This window comes from Takifugu flavidus, chromosome 7, assembly GCF_003711565.1.
Source record: "Takifugu flavidus isolate HTHZ2018 chromosome 7, ASM371156v2, whole genome shotgun sequence".
NCBI classification, from domain to species: Eukaryota; Metazoa; Chordata; class Actinopteri; order Tetraodontiformes; family Tetraodontidae; genus Takifugu; species Takifugu flavidus.
Genome location: NC_079526.1, coordinates 11,906,868 through 11,926,508, shown reverse-complemented (window position 1 = coordinate 11,926,508; position 19,641 = coordinate 11,906,868). Strand labels below are relative to the sequence as shown.

Below are 19,641 nucleotides of genomic sequence, written 5' to 3'. Positions count from 1 at the left end.
CGTCCCAAGTTTGTGACGTTCCGTGAACACAGATGGCACATTTAGGATTTTAATTTGATTTGTGCACTGTAATAGAAGATTCGTTTTTTTTAATTCTTAATTCATTTATTTGGTTCGGTGCTGCATGATTGTCGGAATGTTATATTTGAGAGATAAACTGGGTCTCCACATTAAAAATGAATAAAGCGTGCATGGATTGCTCTGGCTGTTCCTAGTTTTCTCATGCTGTAGATGTGATCCATAACAAATTCCCAACATTATTCAGAGCCTTTGGCATTCGAGAATAGCTACATGCATGATTTTTATTCAACGTATGTTTTTAATCACAAAAAAATAGACTAAAGATCATGGTGATTGTTATTCCAGATCATCGTTCATATAATAAGTTCAGATAATGAAAAACTCAACAAACTACGTGACCTTGTGTATACATTTTACAGCCTCTGTTATTTTATTTGTGTTGTCATTCAGCAAATGAAGGCAGTAAACCAAAGATGCATGACAGAATCTAACACATAGCATCATTCCTCATACAAATTTCTGTCTTTTTTAATCACTTTTTACTTTAAACGTCACGTTGTACTTGAAGCACCAGGGAGGCGATGGTTAGACTTTATCACCAGCCGCTAATTTCCTACAACCTGATCAAATTTTCAACAAATCCTGTTTGATTTGCATCAGTTGACGCTTTGAAGAAAATTCCCTCAGTTGAGCTGCCGGCCAAATTCGAAACCGTTTTTAATTCTTCTTTAAGAGGGAGAGGAATTCCTTCCTGAGGTCTTGGTCTTCATTAAAACTTCCCAACATGACGCTTGTGACCGTACTGGCGTTCATCTTCTGCACACCTCGCATCACCATGCACATGTGGCTGTAACGGGCAGAGGAAGAGGGGGCAATACACAACATGCAGCTTTAGAAAGAGGAAAAAGATGCAACTCTAAAATGGTGTGTGTGGTGATTCCTGGGATAATTGGACCTTATAGGGTGAGAAAGGATGGATGGATGATACTCACACAGCCTCGATCACCACCGCCACCCCAGCGGGCTCCAGCGCCTCAGAGATGGCCGAAGCGATCTGTTTAGTTAGACGCTCCTGAACTGTAGAGCACAAAATAACACAAATGTTTGCACGAGAGTAACAAAGAGGAAACTTTCCAGAGTAGGAGGCAGTTCTACCTTGAAACCTCCTGCTGTAAACTTCCACAATTCTGGAAAAACAAAAGGAGAAGAATCAAAACAAAGTCTTTGTGTGTGTGTGTGTGTGTGTGTGTGTGTAGCTTTTACCTACCTGGCCAGTTTACTGAGACCAACCACTTTCTTGTTTGGGAGATAAGCTATGTGAGCCTGGAACGTTTACAGAAAAAATATACTGAATATACCTAAAATGACTTTACAGAAGATGTGATTGACAGAGTAAAAACAACCTGCAAAATTCTGAGATTTGTGTTTAACCTTGACCTTACCTTGCCAAAGAAGGGAACCAGGTGATGCTCGCAGAGAGAAAACATCTCGATATCCTTCACGATCACGACTTCTTCGTGGTTTTCATCAAAAATGGCACCGTTTAAGATTTCTGTGGGTCAAAAATGGACTTTACTTACTCCACCATTGTGCAGCCGTGGTTGCTCTTTCCCACACCTACATTTTAGAGCTGTAAAACTACCTCCAATGAAACACTCACCTTTGATGGATTCGTTGTAGCCTTTTGTGAGGAACTGCATGGCCTTGGCGGCGCGCAGCGGCGTGCGCAGGAGTCCCTCCCGGTTGACGTCCTCCCCGAGCTCGGTCAGAATGTTCTTGTAAGACTTCTCCATCTGGGACACTCTGTCTGCGTTTGCAGAGTGGTCGCAGTCCTTTCCTTCTTTGCACAGACCTTTGTGCTGACCGTTGATGTACATGTTTGAGTACTCCTCGATGACTTCACTCATCATGCTGGATCTGTGTCACCTCGCTGGAAGACACTTCGGGACGCTCGGCACCAGTGGACAGCTGTTGTCTCAGGGCTGTCTTTTTAAAAGCCCCATCACTGTCCCCCCTCGGCTACTGCGTCACAGTAGTTTACAGTGTGCAGGAGATAATAGCATGTGGATTATTATCCTCCTTACTAAGATTTTCACACTTGGTTGAATCAATTTTGAGCCGCGTTGCAACCAGAACCACAGAGCAGCACTGGATGATCCTGTGACTTGAGTTTGAATACCTAAAAGTCATATGCTCTAATGGAGGTTAGATGGTCTGGGGTTCTTAGAGTAACTCATGATATGTTCGTGAGTATATGATGATTGTAGCTGGGATTTTATCCGACAGCGTGTGTAGACGATGACCATTGATGGGGTACAGAAGAGACACGTCCAGCCGCTTCCTGACCCACCTGCATCGTGTTCCTGCTTCAGAAAGCACTGAACCATGAATCCTGCTTCTGATGTTGCTCGCTTCTTAAAAGCGGCCCAGCTGCACGGCGTTTCCATGCTTCTGTGAAGGAATCTTTTATAATAAAATTCTTGGTTTACATTTGCTGCCCTCCTGGAAAACAAGGTCCTGAAACCTGACCCTGAGCTTGACACACGGAATCGAATAGAATGGACCAGTATAGCTGAAGTCTTTTGCCCTGTCATGTAATGATGTAACCATGTCAGCATGTAACCATGTCAGCATGTAACCATGTCAGCATGTAACCATGTCAGCATGTCAGCATGTAACCATGTCAGCATGTAACCATGTCAGCATGTAACCATGTCAGCATGTAACCATGTCAGCATGTAAGCATGTAACCATGTCAGCATGTAAGCATGTCAGCATGTAAGCATGTCAGCATGTAACCATGTCAGCATGTAAGCATGTCAGCATGTAACCATGTCAGCATGTAAGCATGTCAGCATGTCAGCATGTAACCATGTCAGCATGTAACCATGTAAGCATGTCAGCATGTAACCATGTCAGCATGTAAGCATGTCAGCATGTAAGCATGTCAGCATGTAACCATGTCAGCATGTAAGCATGTCAGCATGTAACCATGTCAGCATGTAACCATGTCAGCATGTAACCATGTAAGCATGTAACCATGTAAGCATGTAACCATGTCAGCATGTAAGCATGTAACCATGTCAGCATGTAAGCATGTCAGCATGTAACCATGTCAGCATGTAACCATGTAACCATGTAAGCATGTAACCATGTAAGCATGTAAGCATGTAACCATGTCAGCATGTAACCATGTCAGCATGTAACCATGTAACCATGTAAGCATGTAACCATGTAAGCATGTAAGCATGTGACCATGTAAGCATGTAACCATGTCAGCATGTCAACATGTCAACATGGCTGATGTGTCCAAGCAGTCATCTCAGGTCTGGGACAGGTTGTCAGAGGTCATGTGAAAGTCGTGTATAATGCGGATCACGCGAAGTCCTGGAAATGTAGCCTTGCATTTTTTATGCTTCTGTTTATTTTATGTAATTCTTCCTGTTAACGTGAACTTAAGTCTTTTATGTGCATGACGCGAACACAACACGTCACAGCAGAAAAAGAAAAGGAGCAACAATCATCTGCCTGTGTGGCCTCAGGCACTCATGTGGAGCGAGAAGAAACAATTTTGCATCCATGTTGTTCCAGATTCACGTGTTTGGGGTTGGTTTTTTTGGTTTCTTTTGTTTCTTTTGTTTCTTTTGTTTCTTCCCCAAAAGATCAAGTCTTACCTTCAGTGTTGATCTATGTACTGTTTAAATTGGCACTGCAGCCACTAACCTGGCAGAGTTGGAGGGGAGAATGTGAAGTATTTAAGCTAAAAGGTGGAAATATTTCACTGGCGCTCCATCAAGGGTTTATTGTTGAATCAAACCTCCAGATTCTGGAATCAGTCATTTACATTTAGGGATTGTAGAAAGTAAGTAAGGATGCGAGTAGAGAGAAATGTGTCCTCGGCCTCGGGGTCAACTGTCCTTATCCTGTTGAGGATCTTAACCTTCACCCAGCTGACTGCTGTCGTAGACGCCGGCTCATATCTGATGTGGAGAGGCGCTCATGACCGTGACCACATTAACGCGTAGATTCTAAATATCAGTGTTTTAGTTTCGGCTTCTGACAATAAACATTAACAGCAACCTCGTTTGTTTTAATCCTACTGTACAATATTGTACCGAGCTGTTTTTGATGATTACCAAATGAATCACTGCATCACAATTGATAAATTTACCTAATGATGGAAATATATTTTCGCTTTAATGACTCCTTTCTCTCAGCTTGTAGAAGCTGCACAAATGTGGCCCAGCTAACCAAAACACTTCAGAAACTTTACATTAGATACATGTATTCTCGATATGATTAAATATTTCACATCATTTCAGGCATGACTATAACATTATCTGACATTTGTTTTCCTTTTGTGTGCAGTCAAAATGTTTGCAGAGGAAGAAATTGCCATCAGCTTGAACTTAAATGTTTATTTCACTCTTGAGTTGGTACATGTTGACATAATTTACAGATAGCAGGCAGAAAGTGATCGGATACTCAAGGCAGGTCAGAAAGGATTACTTCCTGTACACAGTGGACACGTGTGTGTGTGTGTGTGTAGGGGTCGCAGGAAAACAAGAATATATGTCAAATTTAATTAAATGCAAGGTCTTCTGTCACTGAATACATTAGTGTTTATAGAACATTACCATCCGAGATTTATGGAAAAACAATATTCTTATATTAACAGTACTTATAAATGTTGGACCTATGACAATATATAAATATACATTTATCTATTTATATTCCAGTGGAGCTTTTTTACAGCTTCGATCCAGTTACGCCCTCTGAATGTCCGTGACCTGGCCAGTCTGAAGACTAGGTCTTGTGGGGGCTGCTGGGACTTCTGGGCTGGGGAGCCGGACTTCCCTGAGAGGCAAAGAAGATCGTCAAGCATTTGTTTTTCAGTAGGTATGTCTACTATTACCACTACTACCACTGTACTTTAATCAGTACATGTAGTTACAGAGTTATTGGTGATATTGGTTAGCGTGCATCAGTTTAATGCACGTTTAAATTAAGGGATGGAAAATGTAATAATGTTTCACACTACTTGGTAAAACCTACAGGGGGCAGCAGTGGACCTTGTGTGAGGGCCGCCCACACCCAAACTACAGTTATAACTACAACTGCTCCGACTGTTGAATCCACCCAACATAACTGGTAACTAGGAGGAAAAATGTCTTAGAGATTGAAATGCAGCATCTCTGCACACGGGGAATGTTTATTGGTGTTCTCAGGACACATTTCCTGATATAATATAAATTCTTCCCAGGTTTATGCTGACTATTTTTCCCAGGATGTTTATGTAGGGTCTCTGTTCAAATCTCATTACATCACTATTCCTTTTTTTTTTCATATACATCTTGTCCCCAGGCAGGGATGGACGTGAGGACGGACTCACCACAGCAGACTGGGTTTTTGCATAGTTCATGTGGGCGTAGAGCAGCACAGCGGTGTCATTGTGAGACGCCTCCAGCGCGATGGACAGAGCGTTGCTGCCATCCTACAGACACGAGGGACAGTGTGAGTTAACACACCTTAAAATCCAAATGTGTATGGTTTAAATACAGGAGAAAACATTACTATCCAATTTCTTAAATGATTACATTTCTGTTAAAGTGAGTTAAGGCTAAGAAAGTAAATACCAGTATTTACCAAGTACCGGTAACAAACCTCTAAAGTCAAGAATGTACAAAATGCGTCTCTAAATCTAGCTGTGCTAAACTGAAGCTCAATCCAGGAACTGAAAGGCAAACTTATACTGGCACAGATTTGTGAGGGAGGAAAACATCTGTCTGGCCTTTCTCGTGAATATCCAGTCATGATCCAAATTAATTGAACTGTGCAGATTTACAGAAAAATCTCAGCCACAGACACACTGGCAGCAAGGTGAAAGTATGAGCGTCAGACTTGTTAATGTCGTTTAAAAGGAGGAGAATTGCAATTGACAAGGAAACTGTGTAGACTAGTTTCCCAGGAGGAGCCATTTCCTGAGAGCAGATTAAGCTAAATCCCAGACAAGACATTGCACAGATATTTTCGGCGGTCGGAGCCCCAGCTGCTGCAGCAGCGTGAGTTACCCCCTCAGAGGAGCGCCGTCGGTCAGCGCTGGAAATTCAAAAGCCTTACATTGTCAACAATGGATATATCACAGCCAGGCCGCTCCAGGAGCAGCTTGACGATCTCCGCACGGCCGTGCTCACAGGCGCACATCAGAGCCGTGGAGCCCTCGTCGTCCTGCACGTTAACGTCAGCGCCGCATTCCAGTAGCGCCCGAACCATCTCCTGCCGCCCGTGACTAACGGCGAGCATCAACGCCGTCTGGCCCGCCTGCAAAATTGCATAAATTCAGCTTGAGCTGGATAAATTTTAGCATGAACTTCATGTTACCTGTTAGAAGGTCCCATTAGTGGAAAAAACAAATGGCATTCCAGCGTGTTAACAAGCGGCAGCACTCTCATACATTTTTTCTAGAATATGTTTTTAATCACTGATGTCTGCGTATCAACTCGAAACAGCTTGTGTAATCGTACACATTCAAATATCTGACTAGCAGGGCCGCCCTCTAATATATCACATTTCTCCAGGACAGCTAACACGAACGTCGGCTTTACTACAATAAGCAAGAGCCAGAAATGGTCGATACTTATTTCTGCTGCTTAAACACAAATCAATGTTAACAAACTGTGCGTCAGACGTACCTGGCTCGCTTTTGCATTGACGTTGCCCTGACAGAAAAGTTTCTTGACCACAACCATGTCCTCCTCTTCCTCCTTAACAGTAGACAGAGCTGCTAGCATGATGGCTGTGTAGCCCGCCTTGTTCGGCTTATCCACGCTGCACACACCTGCGGAGGTAACGAACTTCAATTTTATCAGTCCAAATACAGAGTTGCGCAGGAGTTGGCAATTTAGAAGATACAGGGTGTTAAAAGAGTTGCTACTTCCACACAGGCGATTCAGATGCGGCGGCAGGTCAGAGCTGTTCCACATGACAAGCCTGTAGCGTTCTACTATCACATGCTCTCGACTAACCAGAACATTTGAAACTAGCTAGCAGCGTCTCCACATAACAGAGAGGCTGAGATTCAGAAATGTCACGATTCTCACTGCTGAAGCCAGGACATTCATTACACTGCAGTTAGCTTTTAAAGATCACACATTCTTGTCATGCTCCTCTTGGAGGGGTGGTGTGATTGTGTGGTAAAAGCCCCGTCCGGAAGTGGTAACTGCGTTAACATCGCCCTCCACGACGTGTGACCAGAGGTTGTGACTCCAAACGTGATGGGAGTCGGGTTGGGTTGTTGTGGGACTGACCTGTGTCCAGCAGCAGCTCCACCACCCCAAAGTTGGAGTGGGACACGCTGTAGTGGAGGGCCGTGTTGCCGTTCCCATCGGTCATGTTGACCACGTGCTCCAGCAGCACCGACGACACCTCAGAGAACGCCATCAGGTAGTCCGACACCCGCGAAGGCTGAGCCGTCTTGGCACTAGAGATGCGGAACCACTCCAGCTGGACCGTGTGGGTGCTGGAGAGCTGGAAATCAGTCTGTATTTACTGGTTTACAATGACTGTGTATTCTGGCAGGTTAAATTGTTAACAGCAGCTCTTGTCTTGACTGAATATTTAGGGAAGTCCTCCTGGCTTCTGTGGTTGAAGCCTACAATAATCCAGCTCTCAGACAAGAGTCCTGTTATTGTCGCATGCTGCTGCTATTGTCTGAGCTGATGGTAGTGCCAAAAAATCCCTAAAATAGAAGCACAGAGACCAAAAACCTCCACCCAACAGCCTCCAGGGAAAAAAAGGGTTTCTCTATCCTCCCTTTCTTCTGGATCCTAACTGAATCAGTCATTAAATGCAATCAGTAAAACTGGAGGTAGGGGTAAGAAGTCCCACGCGGTTTTCATCGACATTCAGAAATTGTGGTTTAATCTAATGAAGGTAACTATGTGAGTGTGATGAAGCCTCAAGAAGCATGCAGGCACGCACCACTTCCTTACTCTTCGGCGCTCTGGCGTCATCGTTCAGGTGGTTCCTCAGGATGAGACAGGCTTCCCGCATTTTGGAGCTGAACTCAAACCTGAAACAAATGAAGCATTTCCAGCGCTTAAGCTCGACGACGACGCCACGCACGGGTCCAAAGAGCATGTGACTGCGTGTGCACGGAAAGGACGCACTTTTCTTTCACCACGTCAGAGGAATAAGTGGCGTCTCTCAGGGTTTCCTCATCGGTGTCGCTTTCGTCCAGGTTGATGTTTCTCTCCTCCTCAGACGTTTCCTCCTCTTCCAGAGCGGCCTCGTCCTCTGTGCTGTCCAAACACTCGCCTTCTCCACTTTCATCTGAAGAACTCCCATCCTCCTCCTCATCTTCCTCACTAGATGTAGATTCATACCTGGGAGACACCAATATCGAAGTCACATTTTAGAAAAGGGCTTGTTTGTTCTGAGAGCTCAGTTTTAGCCAGATTAAACTGGGTTCCACCCACCCTCCGTTCAGAATGCCAACAAACTGCAGGCTCTTCTTGCTGCTGGTGCGACTCTCGTCCGAGCTACTCCCATCCTTCCTCTTCATAATGGACTTCAGTATGCCTGTAGCCATAAAGGAAGCAGATGGGTCAAACAATAGTTCACGTGGAGTGCACAGAAATAATGCATGCCATACAGGTGACGTCCACCAGCTTCCCCAGTCTCTGGAGTTAAAAGTGACACAAATATATGGCCGACACGTCCCTTCAGAACTATTGACCAGGATTAGGAGCCTTTGTGGAGCGTCCCCAGTAACCTCCACTTGCTCTCACCTGTTCTGGCGCTGCAGGGCGTCATCGTTGCTGCCACATCTTCCTCTTTCTTCTCAGCCGTGCTGACCAGCTCCTCCGGTGAGACCTTGTATTCAGCTATTATCAACTGTCTCTTCTTCAGCACTTTGTGCTCTGTATTGTCCTCAGACAGGTTCTCCCATTGGCTGCCGGTGCTGACCAGTACAGCTGGATCACATGCTGCCGTTTTGATAGGAGCATCAGTCTGGGTGCTTTGTTGAATCTGGTTTCCCGTCAAACTCACGCCGACACAAGCGTCGCTGACCTCAGAACGACACAGAACCGAGGCGTGCTTGAAGTGGGGGGTCGCTGTCTCCACCTGGGCATCAGCAGTATCTGCCTTTGCCAAGACTCCTTTCTCAAAGGTCTCCTTGGAGTTTTTCTCCTGCATCTGGGCTTTGAGGGTGAGGAGGTCTTTGTCGGCCGCACTCAACCGTTTCTCCAGAGCCGCGATGGACTCCTGCTGGAATTTAATGGTGTCCTGTAAGGTGTCAATCTCTCGCTGAGCCTCAGTTGTCACCCCAAGTAGAGACTCCATAACCCAAACCTCGGCATCGGCTGTGTCCACACTGGTCTGTGCTCCTTCATCGCGAAGAAGAGGGACCTCTGTTCTGGTGCCTTTCTCACAGACCTTCACTGCGGTGCCCTCACAAGCATCTTTCAGACCCTGGCTGTAGTAGAACACGATAGACTCCATTGGGACATCTTCCCCAACGGACACCGATTTCTTCTCGCGCACTTTCTCCGGAGCTTTCACTAAAACCTTGGACGAAGCTTTCCCGTCCCTCCCCTCAAATTTCTCCGTTAGCCTTTCGAGCTCGGACTTTCCTGGGCCTTTCACTGGTGAGGGCGGGTTGGTCAGCCGACTTTGGATGCCCTGGTTCATCTTAATGGCCTCCGTGGTTTGAGTGAAAGACTCTGTGGTGGGCTGCCTCTGCTGGGCTTTCTCCATGGCTACTTTCCTTTCCTGTAGTGCTAACAAGAGCACATCCTTCTCTGCTCGAACACTCGCTAACTCCTTCTCCAGCGCGGGAACACCTTTCACCCTTTCTTCCATCTCCTTCAGCTGCCTTAGAGCTGTTGCCATCTGCTCTCGGACCGTCTGCAGTTGGCTGGGTGGGATCGGCGTCATGGTGGTGCCGGCCGCTGGCGTGCTGAGCCCAGATGTCTGAGGGCTGGGTTTCATCTGCAAAGGCTGAGGGGACTGCGAGCGCAGGAGCTGTTTGGGAGGGTCTGCGAGCTGGAAGCGCCCACCGTTCTGGTGCTGGTGAGTTTGTTCCTGCTGGAGGCGCCGGCTGGTTTCCAGAAGAGTCCTCTCAACGCGAGGGTTGCGCTGCGGAGGAGGGGGTGGCACCTTGGCCCCAGCAGACAGAGGAGGAACATTTACGAGGGCCATGGGAGAGAGACCGAGCCCTTCACAGGGTGCCGACCCAAGGCGATTTCGCGGTGGAGGTGGCGGAGGAGGACCTCTGCCGTCCTCGCTCGCCGGTGACGACAGTGACTCGGTCGACGTCCACCCACTCGTGCGTCCCCCCACGCTCGGACTTCGCAGGGAAAGCTTGGTCCCCCGGCTGGATCGCCGCGAGCTGACAGGAGCCCGACGGAGATGGTGTCCACTCTCGATCTCTTCCACATATTTGAGGAAGTCTAAGTCTAACTGGAAACCGTACGGAGTCTGGACAGAGTACGAAGCAGGCTGGTCGGTTTCCCCCTGACTGGGGTACATGAACGGAGAACCCAGGTCTAAAGACAAGAAGACAAACAGGCATAATAACATTATCTCAAAGCATGCAAATGTACAATGTCGTCCTTGTGCCTTCACTTGAGCACAGCTAAAGGTCACACTAATGGACGCCTCAGTTAGGGCAGCAGGGACGAGTCGGCACCAGCAGATTGTGTGAAATGTGTGAAATGAATTCCAGCTTCTTACCAGGCAGCTTGGGGTTCATTTGCACTGACTGAGTCATTGTTCAGGATGTGGACCTTGGAGCAAGCACAGCCTCGAGTCAATACCTGGCTTAAGTAAACAGGAGGGGGGGGCAAGAGGAAAAGGATATGAGAAGCCCACCGGATCGGCTCAGTCAATCAGATTAAATTTAAGTATCAAACATTTTCCATAAGCGTTACAAGAATCACGTCACCCGGTCTGCGACAGACTGACGCACCCAAGTTAGCAGTTGGATGCCGTTAATTAAGATTAAAAAGCAATAAAATGGTGCATAAACACCCGTGAAGCTCGTTTTTTTTATGGTTCAGCGGGACGTGTGAAAGCCTGTCACCAGGTGGAACAGATGGTGGATTCTTTACATCCAGAGATGGAGGTTTGGATAAAACGGCGCTGTTTGCTTTTGCTGTTCAGAGGTGTTAACAATATCTGACAGCATCTGAATCTCAGGGACTCACAAGAGCCTTTGCAAACATTGAATGGAGGTTTGTGTACATACACACAAACTCCTGGTGTTCAGAATATTCCAGGCAGGTGGAACGCCGCAGAACAAAGAGCTGCACGATGATCAGAAACCACGGGACAGCTGCGGCTCCGTCAACAACGGCGTCGCACCCGCTCATTCTTCACCCCACAAAGCCCCTAAAAGCTGTTGAGGAAACCGCACGGCTGGATTCTCTTCCTTTGATTGTGAGGGGGATTCATTTATACTGTCATCATTGAATTCCTGTCCTCTCAGTTCAAGTGGGACTAGTTTATTAAAATAAATCAACTTGGAAAATAATCAAACATAAAGGCGAACACTTGAACTTGCGGGTTCTGGTTCTCCATCATCTGTCACAGACATGATGTCTGGACAGGATGAGCGTTTCCCCTCGTTAAACTCTGGTGGGTTTTGCTGCGTTGGGAACTCCTTTTGGCCCCAGAAATGACAGGAAACATAAAAAACCCTTCCTTTGCTTTAGAGACGACCGTTAAAGGTTTCAACAGCCGACCGACACGACTGGCTACATAATGAGCTGCGTCATTTAATATGAATGTAGGACAGAAGCGAACTTACGGTGGAGAGACGTTCAACGCTCTGATGCTAATTCATGCAGCTGAAGTTCAGGCTGGCTCCCGGTTCCACCCAGCCCTGAAAGAGAGGAAGCAGGTCAGATCTGATGTGAAAGCAGTCAGAAACAGCGTCAGCCGCCACTTCAGCCAAAGAATCTTAGTGTATTTGAGGCCGTCTGGAAACTCCTGGAGCCTCCGCGCATTTTAAAGAGGGCCCACTGGACAGTTAGTGACATGTTAAAGTTCCTGATGTTGCCTTCTGTAGCTGGGAAGATCGTTTGGATTCAGTCAGTGTTGATCCACCTGCACGCCGTATTACAGGTGTGAATGTTTACAGAGGAAATTACAGGGGCCGTGTGTGGGAGCCGCACAGAGACGTTTCAAACCGGCCTTGGCGTGAATCCACGTGCATATTCTTCAATCAAAGAGCCAAAAACGTGTGTCCAAGGCAACGGTTACAGTTGCTGGAACAGTAGAAAAATACCGTCGACACTGGAGACAAATTGTCAGATACGATGTCTGCAGCCATTCATTTCACCTGAAACCTACACTCTTGTAGCAGCACACACACACACACACACACACACACACACACACACACACACAGAGGTGTTTTCCAGCAGCCCCAGGCACATTCTTGATGCATGTTGTTGCAACATGCAGATCGTCATTCAAGCTGGCTACTGATAACCTATAAATGCACACACACACACACACACACACAAAGCCATCTGTCAGCGCCACAGACCACAGCGTGCAGGCTGACCTCCTAAAGGGTGCTGTAGGCGATTGTGGAAGATGGTTTGGATAAACCAGGCTGTGGAAATAAGTAACAAATCTGTGGTCCATGATAGGAGGTTCTGCTTCGTGTTGTCTTGTCAGTGTGGGTTCTGTTTCCCATCAGCACTTCTGTCAGTTCCTATTTGCAGGTCAGACCTCCAGTAAACACTCCAACAAACAGATACAGTGAAGTTCTGTTGGCCCGGACGTTTGTTTTTATTTAGAACATTGGTTTATTGACTATTTTCGTTCAGTTTTCCTGGATATTTTCGTCTGTATAACATTTTGGAAAAAAGCCTAAAACACGAGCAGATTTATGACAGAAACGTGCGCAGCCGGAGAGGGAAAAGCAAACACTGGGCGTAAAGCTGCAGGTTAGCACATCCTTTTGACTTCATATTGCATCTGTCTCAATCAGGGCCTTCTCTGGAAACCCACAACCTGTCCCCTGGAGCAAGTAGCTTCATGCAAGTGTGCCAACAAAAACCTTCCTTTCAACAGGAAGAACCCTTGAGCAGGACCAGACTCCTATGGGGGACAGCCCTCTGGCCCATCAGCTGTAGACGGGACCTCTTTAATTTCTATATACATTAACTACATATGTAAATATAATAGCTCCAGTTTTGCAGTTACATACTTCACTTTTTATCCACATCCTCTCTTTTGTTCCTCTTTGTTCTTCTCAAATGATTCATTCCCACTGTCACACACACACACACACACACACACAGAGACACCAGCTCATCTCAAGTGTTGCCATTTTTCTCTGCGATTTGATGACAGACAGCTAATTACAGAGCGGCTGCATTCCTCCTCTCTTCTCTCCGAATTGTGACCAGCTGAAAGCCACGCTGAATTGAGAGAGACAGAAACTTGCATGATTATACACATCAACACACAATTGTGCGCAAACACTGTCATTCTGTGCAAAGTTGTGAAACAGACATAAAAATATATCCACACACACACAAACCCTGCTGTGCAGACACTGTGGTCATACCCACTTCATTTAGTGAATTCCTGAAGGATCCGAACAGACGGACTTAATGGTTCCCCGTCTGACTAAAAGGGTCCACCTGTAGTTTCACTGCTGCTAATGACATAATTCAATTTGAAGCAACTCTATAAACATTGGTAGGTGCTGTAACCCTGAACAAACTGCTGGTGTCTGGATTCATGTTAGAGCCCATTTCTATCGCCATTCTTAGATACGCTCACAATATAATCAAATTTGGGTCCGTCGGGTCCGACTCGAAGGCTTCAGGTAATGATCCTGCAAAGGTGAGGCGTCACTAACAATAACTACTTGTTGTTGATGCCGTTTTTCCTCCGCTTCTGTAGGAACATTTGACGGGTGGAGAGGCTGGCGAACGCGACCTGTGGTCAGTTCACATGGGGAAGAGGAAGTGTGCTGGTTCCAGGGGTCACGGTCACGTCTGAAAACAGTGACTTCATCTCAACAACACCCTTTTCCCAAGGGAGGGGGGAGTGAAAGTCAACATCCTGACTGACAGCAACTTTTAGTTCTGGATGATTTAACGGGAGGAAAGGAGAGTATTCCGCGTGCACGCTGAGCCCAACTGCAACCACGAGGTGAACCGACAGCGCTAATACACCGATATTAACGCAGCGTTTCCAATTAACGGCCAGAGCGGAGTGATCCGGCTTGGATCGGCGATCTGCTGTGTAGCCAGATGACATCATCGGGATGCAGGTCTACAGCCGAAACAGCAGCGATGACCTCTCACCTCCTGACCACTCAGTGGAGGCTGCCTTGAGCTCCACCTGACCCCTTCCCCGGAGACCCCACATCCACCTTTGGTTCCATTCTCACTCTCTACTGGGGACAAACATCCCGAGGGCTGCGAGCTCCTCACGGGGTTAACAGAAGTTTGCTCTGCTAATGTTTGTCCAGGGTCGGGACTGAACATGTAAAAGACGAATCCGTACCTCCACATAAAGGCTGTCCACCTCACCTTCACCCCCGTTAATCTCAAGCCTAAAGCCAAGTGCCGATCCTGACGGAATACTGGAGGGCCTCTCTGCTGCCGGGAGAAATGTGCAGTTTCCTAAAGGAAGCCCTCTATACTCCCCCAATAAATCCCCCCTCATCAGCACACACACACACAGCCTCTTCATGCCCCTGTGGGAGACCTCCCATTGTCTCCCTGTAGGAACTGTGGGGTGTGTGTGGAGGGGGGGGGGGTCCTGTCAGGAAACCCACTGGCCATCCTGAAAGCTGCTTCCTGAAAGTAGCAGGAAAACGCCAAAGAGGAGGCCAGCAGAAACCGGAGCTGAACAAACACGCGGCTAAATAACCTAAATAACAGTTCCAGCTTCACTGAAACTCTGACCCGTTAGACAGCGACGCATTCATCTGTGACACGGGAAGAACGCCAGCAAGAGCTTCAACATGTCCCCCAACGTCCCGCTGGATTGACAACAAATGATTTTTTTTTTTTTTGGGTGAATATAATTTATCACAATCATGTTTACTTCAAACATCACATGCTTCCCCTCCCTCTTCCTTCCAGACTCTCCCGCTAACACAATCATCCACATTCAGCCTCCACAATGAGGCATTATGCTTCTCTGGTGGCGACGCCGTTTTCAGAACGTTCTGTGAGGCCTCCTTGTTCCCCCCCCACACACACACGTCCCCTCACCCAAATGTCACCAAGTGAATTGAAGAAAGTTGCCGGGGAAGTCCGAAACTCGGTGACATTCAGCACGGAGAGTGTGGCGTGCTCCCCTTCCAGGGAGGATCTGAGGGTGCCGACATAAAACTGAAGTTTGAGGCGTTTAAAGGGGCTCCCCGATGACGCCAACCCCTTCCCCCCTTCGTCGCTCACGCACGGTGTTATTTTTGGTTTCTATTTTTAATTTCCGTCTGCGTCCAGCGAGGCGAGTGCACACGTAAGGCGACTTTATATCGGACACGAGCCACGCTGAGGTCATTTTTAATCCACCGGTCTGAGTGTTGCTGAAGCCGATGACCAGTTCACGTGCACAGTTTTTAAAAAAAAGAAGTACAACACGTCCTAAAATGTGCTTTATTTTGGAAGGAGCGGCCTGACGGCGAACTCTCCAGCACATACAAGATTTTCCTTCAATTACCCAGTTCCCACCTCTGATGCATCTGGGACCAAAGGCACCTTGTTTTCCCTGCAGACAAACCCGGCCTTTATGCTCGACTCACTTCCTCCCTCATAAATTCTTCATCTCCACAAGTTCTCCCGGTTCCGCCGCTCTTTCTTTACGCGGTGCCGAGGTTCTGCGTTCAAGGGCCCGAACATTTATCTCTCCAACGGTAGCGTCGAGCCTCCAGATGTTTTGATTCTCATAACTACAGAACAGCTGTCGTCGCCTGCACGTTTCAGTCCAGAAAGGACTGAAACGCGGGCGTGATGGTGTTATTTCCTCCACTGCTGGAAATTACACAGGCCCGGCATCTTTTTCATAGAGAGGCTGGGAGTAATAACAAGGCTGAGGATGTATGGAGGGTCTTTGAAACGCTGCTGAACACACAGCGCTGTCACCAGCTGTGGAAAACACCTTTGGTCTCTGCACCACACAACCTAGTGTTAGCATCACTTATTCACCATTGCTAATACAAAAACATGTTAATTAATAGCATTTTAACCTCCTAGAAGTAAATATAACTCAATTTTATTTATGAAGAAGGGTCTGGTGGTGGTTAATTATCGTTAGCTACATGCATAAAACCAGAAAGATGAGATGAAAACAAAAGATAAATGGATTTTTTTTAAAAAAGGGGAATAAATCAGGAATGTTTTGATCTGGCGTGGTCAGAACTGAACAGGGAACTTTTTACCCCGGAGCGACACACAAACGACTGCCGCTTCACCTCCAGTGATCGTCCACAGATTCAAAAACTCCCTTGAATTGATCCAAGGATGAAAACTGGGCTCCGGCTTCGGTGGCTCCCACTTCCAAAAGGAGTCGTGGTTTGGTTGCACCAGAGCAAAGCAGCCAGTCTCAGCACAGCCACAGTCGGACCTCCTTTCAAACCCAGACAGTTGCCACATCAGCTGAAAAGCTTTTTTTCGGGTCATAAATTACGACTCGTTTCTCTCTGGTATGAAAAAATCCAAATGGCTCCAAAAAAAAAAAGGAGAGAAAATTTTTCCCAAGATCTGCAGCCGGCGGATTTATTGACTGTTCGAGTGCAGCGGCTGGTCAGACGCACGGGATTAAATTACATTTAAATTAGATTTCATGTGTTGCGCAATAATCTGCAGCGGGCGTGTCATCCTGACGCCTCTCCAAACGACAGTAGAAGGAATTAAAATGTCATCTTCGCCGAGTCAACAGGCGTTAACGAGACGATAAAAAGGACGAACAGGCTGACATCAGCCAGGACCTCCGGTTCCCGATGTCCCACTAAAACCATTAGACTCTGGCCTCCCCGTCCAGGCCCAGTTATGATCTACTGCCGCAAACTGGGGATCAGGTTCAACGCCACTTGTCGCCTCACAAAGACGGAGCCTTAAACTGGTATAAAGACCGCAGTGACTCTCAGGGGGGGGCCCCCAATGAAAGTGTTTGGCCTCCACTGTTGTGACGGGACAAATAACCGCTTAACTGCATCAACAGCCTGGTACCGAGAGCCGTTATTGTCAGAAGCAGATGAATTTTTGCCCAGATATCACCTAAAAATAGAGTGTTTTTCCATCTGCACAGAAGGGTTCGGGCACAAACACACATTCCTGGTGCTTTATAAACACAAGCCTCTGATATTTACTTTGCGATTGTGTTGAGAAAAGAGCTGTGCGGAGTTGGTTCACATCCTCCCGGGTCAACTTTTATTGTCTCCGCAACAAAAGCCTCCAATTTTCAGCCTAAACGTTCCTCGAGAGCCGAGCCACGCTCACGTTCACCTCCCTGCTAGGTCACATGACCCCCTGGGACAGGAAAACATCTCCCACACTGCAGTTTGGAGGAATCTGAGGTAACGTCAGTGAGCGGCGAGCGCATGTTTAACAGCCCTTTGTTCAGATCAAAGGCAGAAGCCCCCACAGTTGTGGTTGCCGAGGCTTCGTGTCCACATCTGGAGGAGGAGAGACGCCAGGAACGATCCGGACGTTGCGTCCTGAAACCGAAATATGAGCAGAGGTGAATCAGGTCGGCGACGGCGTGACAGAGCCGTGCGCTCTCACACTCTTGGGACGCTGATACCAACCAGCTTATAATGGAGTTAAAAATACTTTGGCATTTAAATCACCAGACGCCCTCGTGAGGACACGAGCAGGCTGAGATCTGATTTAACTGAATGTTCCGATGGTCCGTAAGAACCAAACGTCTAAACACGACCGAACAATAACGGGAAACGGTGACGCGAGTGTCAGAGCCGACCTCTGACCCCTTTAACTCAAGGCGCAGACGTCTATTTTTAGCGCGAGTGGAACCCGAGCGTCCTGTTGCAGCGGGACGGTCCCTGTCCCCCCTCCCCGGGAGCCACCGATTATCACCTCGCACCGGCACACAGGATCACACCATTCCAGACGTTTAAGGTCCGGCTCGACTGTCCACGGGGACTCGGAGCTCCTGATTGGCTGTGACCTCGTTAGCAGATCAGTGCCACCTTCTCTCTTTGCTTTTCAGAGGAATGTTTGCTCTTTATCTGACAGCTACCCTCCATCCGTCCGTCCGTCCGTCTGTCTGTGCCCCAGAGAGGTTTTTGAGCCATTTCGCCCAAACCAGCTACTGGAGAGGACTCGGAGCACATGACACATCTGCCTGGCTGCACATTTCATCCCATCCTGTGTTGGTGGAGCTCACAAAAACACCGTTTGATGAATCAACCAGTTCAGAAAACACTAGAAAATGATTTTTAAAAAGGACGATCTAATCCTCTCACTTAGACTTTTCCCTCCAGTGTGAAGAGATCCAACAGGAAATCCCTCTGAGAGCGGACCACCAGGGTCTGACACCTTCTACAGCCGAGGTAAATAAAGAGCCCAGCTCTATTTCAGGACAGAGGGACATTTAAGATACTTCCTGCTCTGGTACTGGACAGAATCAGGGGCTCTGGAAAACACATACTTGATGTTTCAACGTCAACAGCACAAATATCCAACCAGGACATGTTCTACTCGCTTTCATGTTCCTTTATCAGAGCCCACTGCTGCTCCAGATGTTTGGTGAGACCTTTCCTGCTGGTCACTCGTGACTCCTCATCTGATCACGCAAGATTAAAAATATGATGATGCGTGGTGAGTTCTCAAGAGCCAGGAGAGGAGCCAAGGGAGGGGTTCCATGTTTCTGACAATAGAACAGAGTGTGTGTGTGTGTGTGTGTGTGTGTGTGTGTGTGTGTGTGTGTGTGTGTCTGATGTCTAAACTTGTCCACATAGCAAACAACATTTATTTTAAGTTTACAGGTAAAAGTGAAAAACGTGAATGCTAATTTTCACAGTCCCGATGGAAAATTCTCAAACATTCACCTAATTTTTTTTTTTTTTTTAAATCAGGTATTTGGATTAGAGAGAAAATGAAAGGCGATTAAAAATGGAAAACGTCTGGTTATTTTCGGACTTATTTGAAGACTAAAAAGTTAGTCTATAAAATAAAGTTTCTCAATGTATCCGACGACACTGGTGGAAAACGCATCAAAAGATGAATAATTCAGCCCGTAATTTAAGCCGATAAAATGTTAAAAAGCTGTCTGCTTTCCTAAGGAAAGAAGGCAGATGTATAAAAATGAAGGATGGCGTTCCATCAGTTATGGTCACTTATTCACCACAACACTAATGCGTTCATGAAATCTGAGGCTGGGTGAAGAGTCGATCAGTCAGGCAATAATCAGCTAATCAATGTTCGGCAGCGTGATGAGTCGCAGCCCCGGGCTGCTTCTTACCTCCTGCCTTCTCCCCGTGAACTCGCTCTGGGACTTGTCATGACTTTCCGAGAAGGTAAGGAAAAGTTTGGGAAGAGAAGGGGGGGAAAAAAGTCCCTTTTTGACACGGGTCAAGTTTCACTCACCGTAAAAAATCATTTCCGGTTATTGACG

The 19,641-nt window shown here is 47.0% G+C and overlaps 2 protein-coding genes and 1 long non-coding RNA gene across 8 annotated transcripts; 1 reads left to right on the top strand and 2 right to left on the bottom strand.

The window, feature by feature from the left end:
- Positions 1–273: 273 nt before the first annotated feature.
- Positions 274–2,041, bottom strand: LOC130528704 (GTP cyclohydrolase 1-like). Its single transcript, XM_057038375.1, has 6 exons — positions 1,682–2,041; positions 1,464–1,573; positions 1,289–1,344; positions 1,177–1,208; positions 1,014–1,098; positions 274–868 (listed from the first exon to the last, which is right to left on the bottom strand). The coding sequence occupies exons 1-6, from the start codon at positions 1,929–1,931 to the stop codon at positions 739–741; spliced, it is 663 nt and encodes a 220-aa protein (XP_056894355.1). The 5' UTR covers positions 1,932–2,041; the 3' UTR covers positions 274–738.
- A 2,383-nt stretch (positions 2,042–4,424) lies between these two features.
- kank3 (KN motif and ankyrin repeat domains 3) lies at positions 4,425–19,601 on the bottom strand. 5 transcript variants are annotated; one of them, XM_057038399.1, is made up of 12 exons: positions 19,489–19,601; positions 11,834–11,908; positions 10,759–10,845; positions 8,811–10,571; positions 8,499–8,601; positions 8,190–8,405; positions 8,002–8,092; positions 7,329–7,548; positions 6,714–6,859; positions 6,142–6,342; positions 5,414–5,515; positions 4,425–4,878 (listed from the first exon to the last, which is right to left on the bottom strand). In XM_057038399.1, exons 3-12 carry the CDS (start codon positions 10,793–10,795, stop codon positions 4,828–4,830), a joined length of 2,928 nt encoding a protein of 975 aa, XP_056894379.1. In that variant the 5' UTR covers positions 10,796–10,845; positions 11,834–11,908; positions 19,489–19,601; the 3' UTR covers positions 4,425–4,827. The 5 variants fall into 5 exon arrangements, with proteins under 5 accessions (XP_056894379.1, XP_056894376.1, XP_056894380.1 ...); XM_057038396.1 differs by having other exon boundaries at positions 10,759–10,841; XM_057038400.1 differs by lacking the exon at positions 19,489–19,601 and adding an exon at positions 14,560–14,680.
- Positions 4,796–15,116, top strand: LOC130528723 (uncharacterized). 2 transcript variants are annotated; one of them, XR_008951376.1, is made up of 4 exons: positions 4,796–4,916; positions 5,079–5,172; positions 5,386–5,535; positions 13,951–15,116. It is a non-coding gene; the product is annotated as an uncharacterized LOC130528723 (long non-coding RNA). The 2 variants fall into 2 exon arrangements; XR_008951375.1 differs by having other exon boundaries at positions 4,806–4,920.
- Positions 19,602–19,641: the final 40 nt, after the last annotated feature.

What these genes read in the sequence shown, in the direction of transcription:
- LOC130528704 (XM_057038375.1), bottom strand. Translation starts at nt 1,931, where the DNA reads ATGATGAGTGAAGTCATCGAGGAGTACTCAAACATGTACATCAACGGT. An exon ending in TGGTTCCCTTCTTTGGCAAG is followed by an intron (nt 1,345 to 1,463) that starts GTAAGGTCAAGG and finishes TAAACGTTCCAG; the next exon opens with GCTCACATAGCTTATCTCCC. An exon ending in GCGGTGGTGATCGAGGCTGT is followed by an intron (nt 869 to 1,013) that starts GTGAGTATCATC and finishes TGCCCGTTACAG; the next exon opens with CCACATGTGCATGGTGATGC.
- kank3 (XM_057038399.1), bottom strand. Translation starts at nt 10,795, where the DNA reads ATGACTCAGTCAGTGCAAATGAACCCCAAGCTGCCTG. An exon ending in TCTGACGTGGTGAAAGAAAA is followed by an intron (nt 8,093 to 8,189) that starts GTGCGTCCTTTC and finishes CATTTGTTTCAG; the next exon opens with GTTTGAGTTCAGCTCCAAAA. An exon ending in ATATATCCATTGTTGACAAT is followed by an intron (nt 5,516 to 6,141) that starts GTAAGGCTTTTG and finishes TCGTGTCTGTAG; the next exon opens with GATGGCAGCAACGCTCTGTC.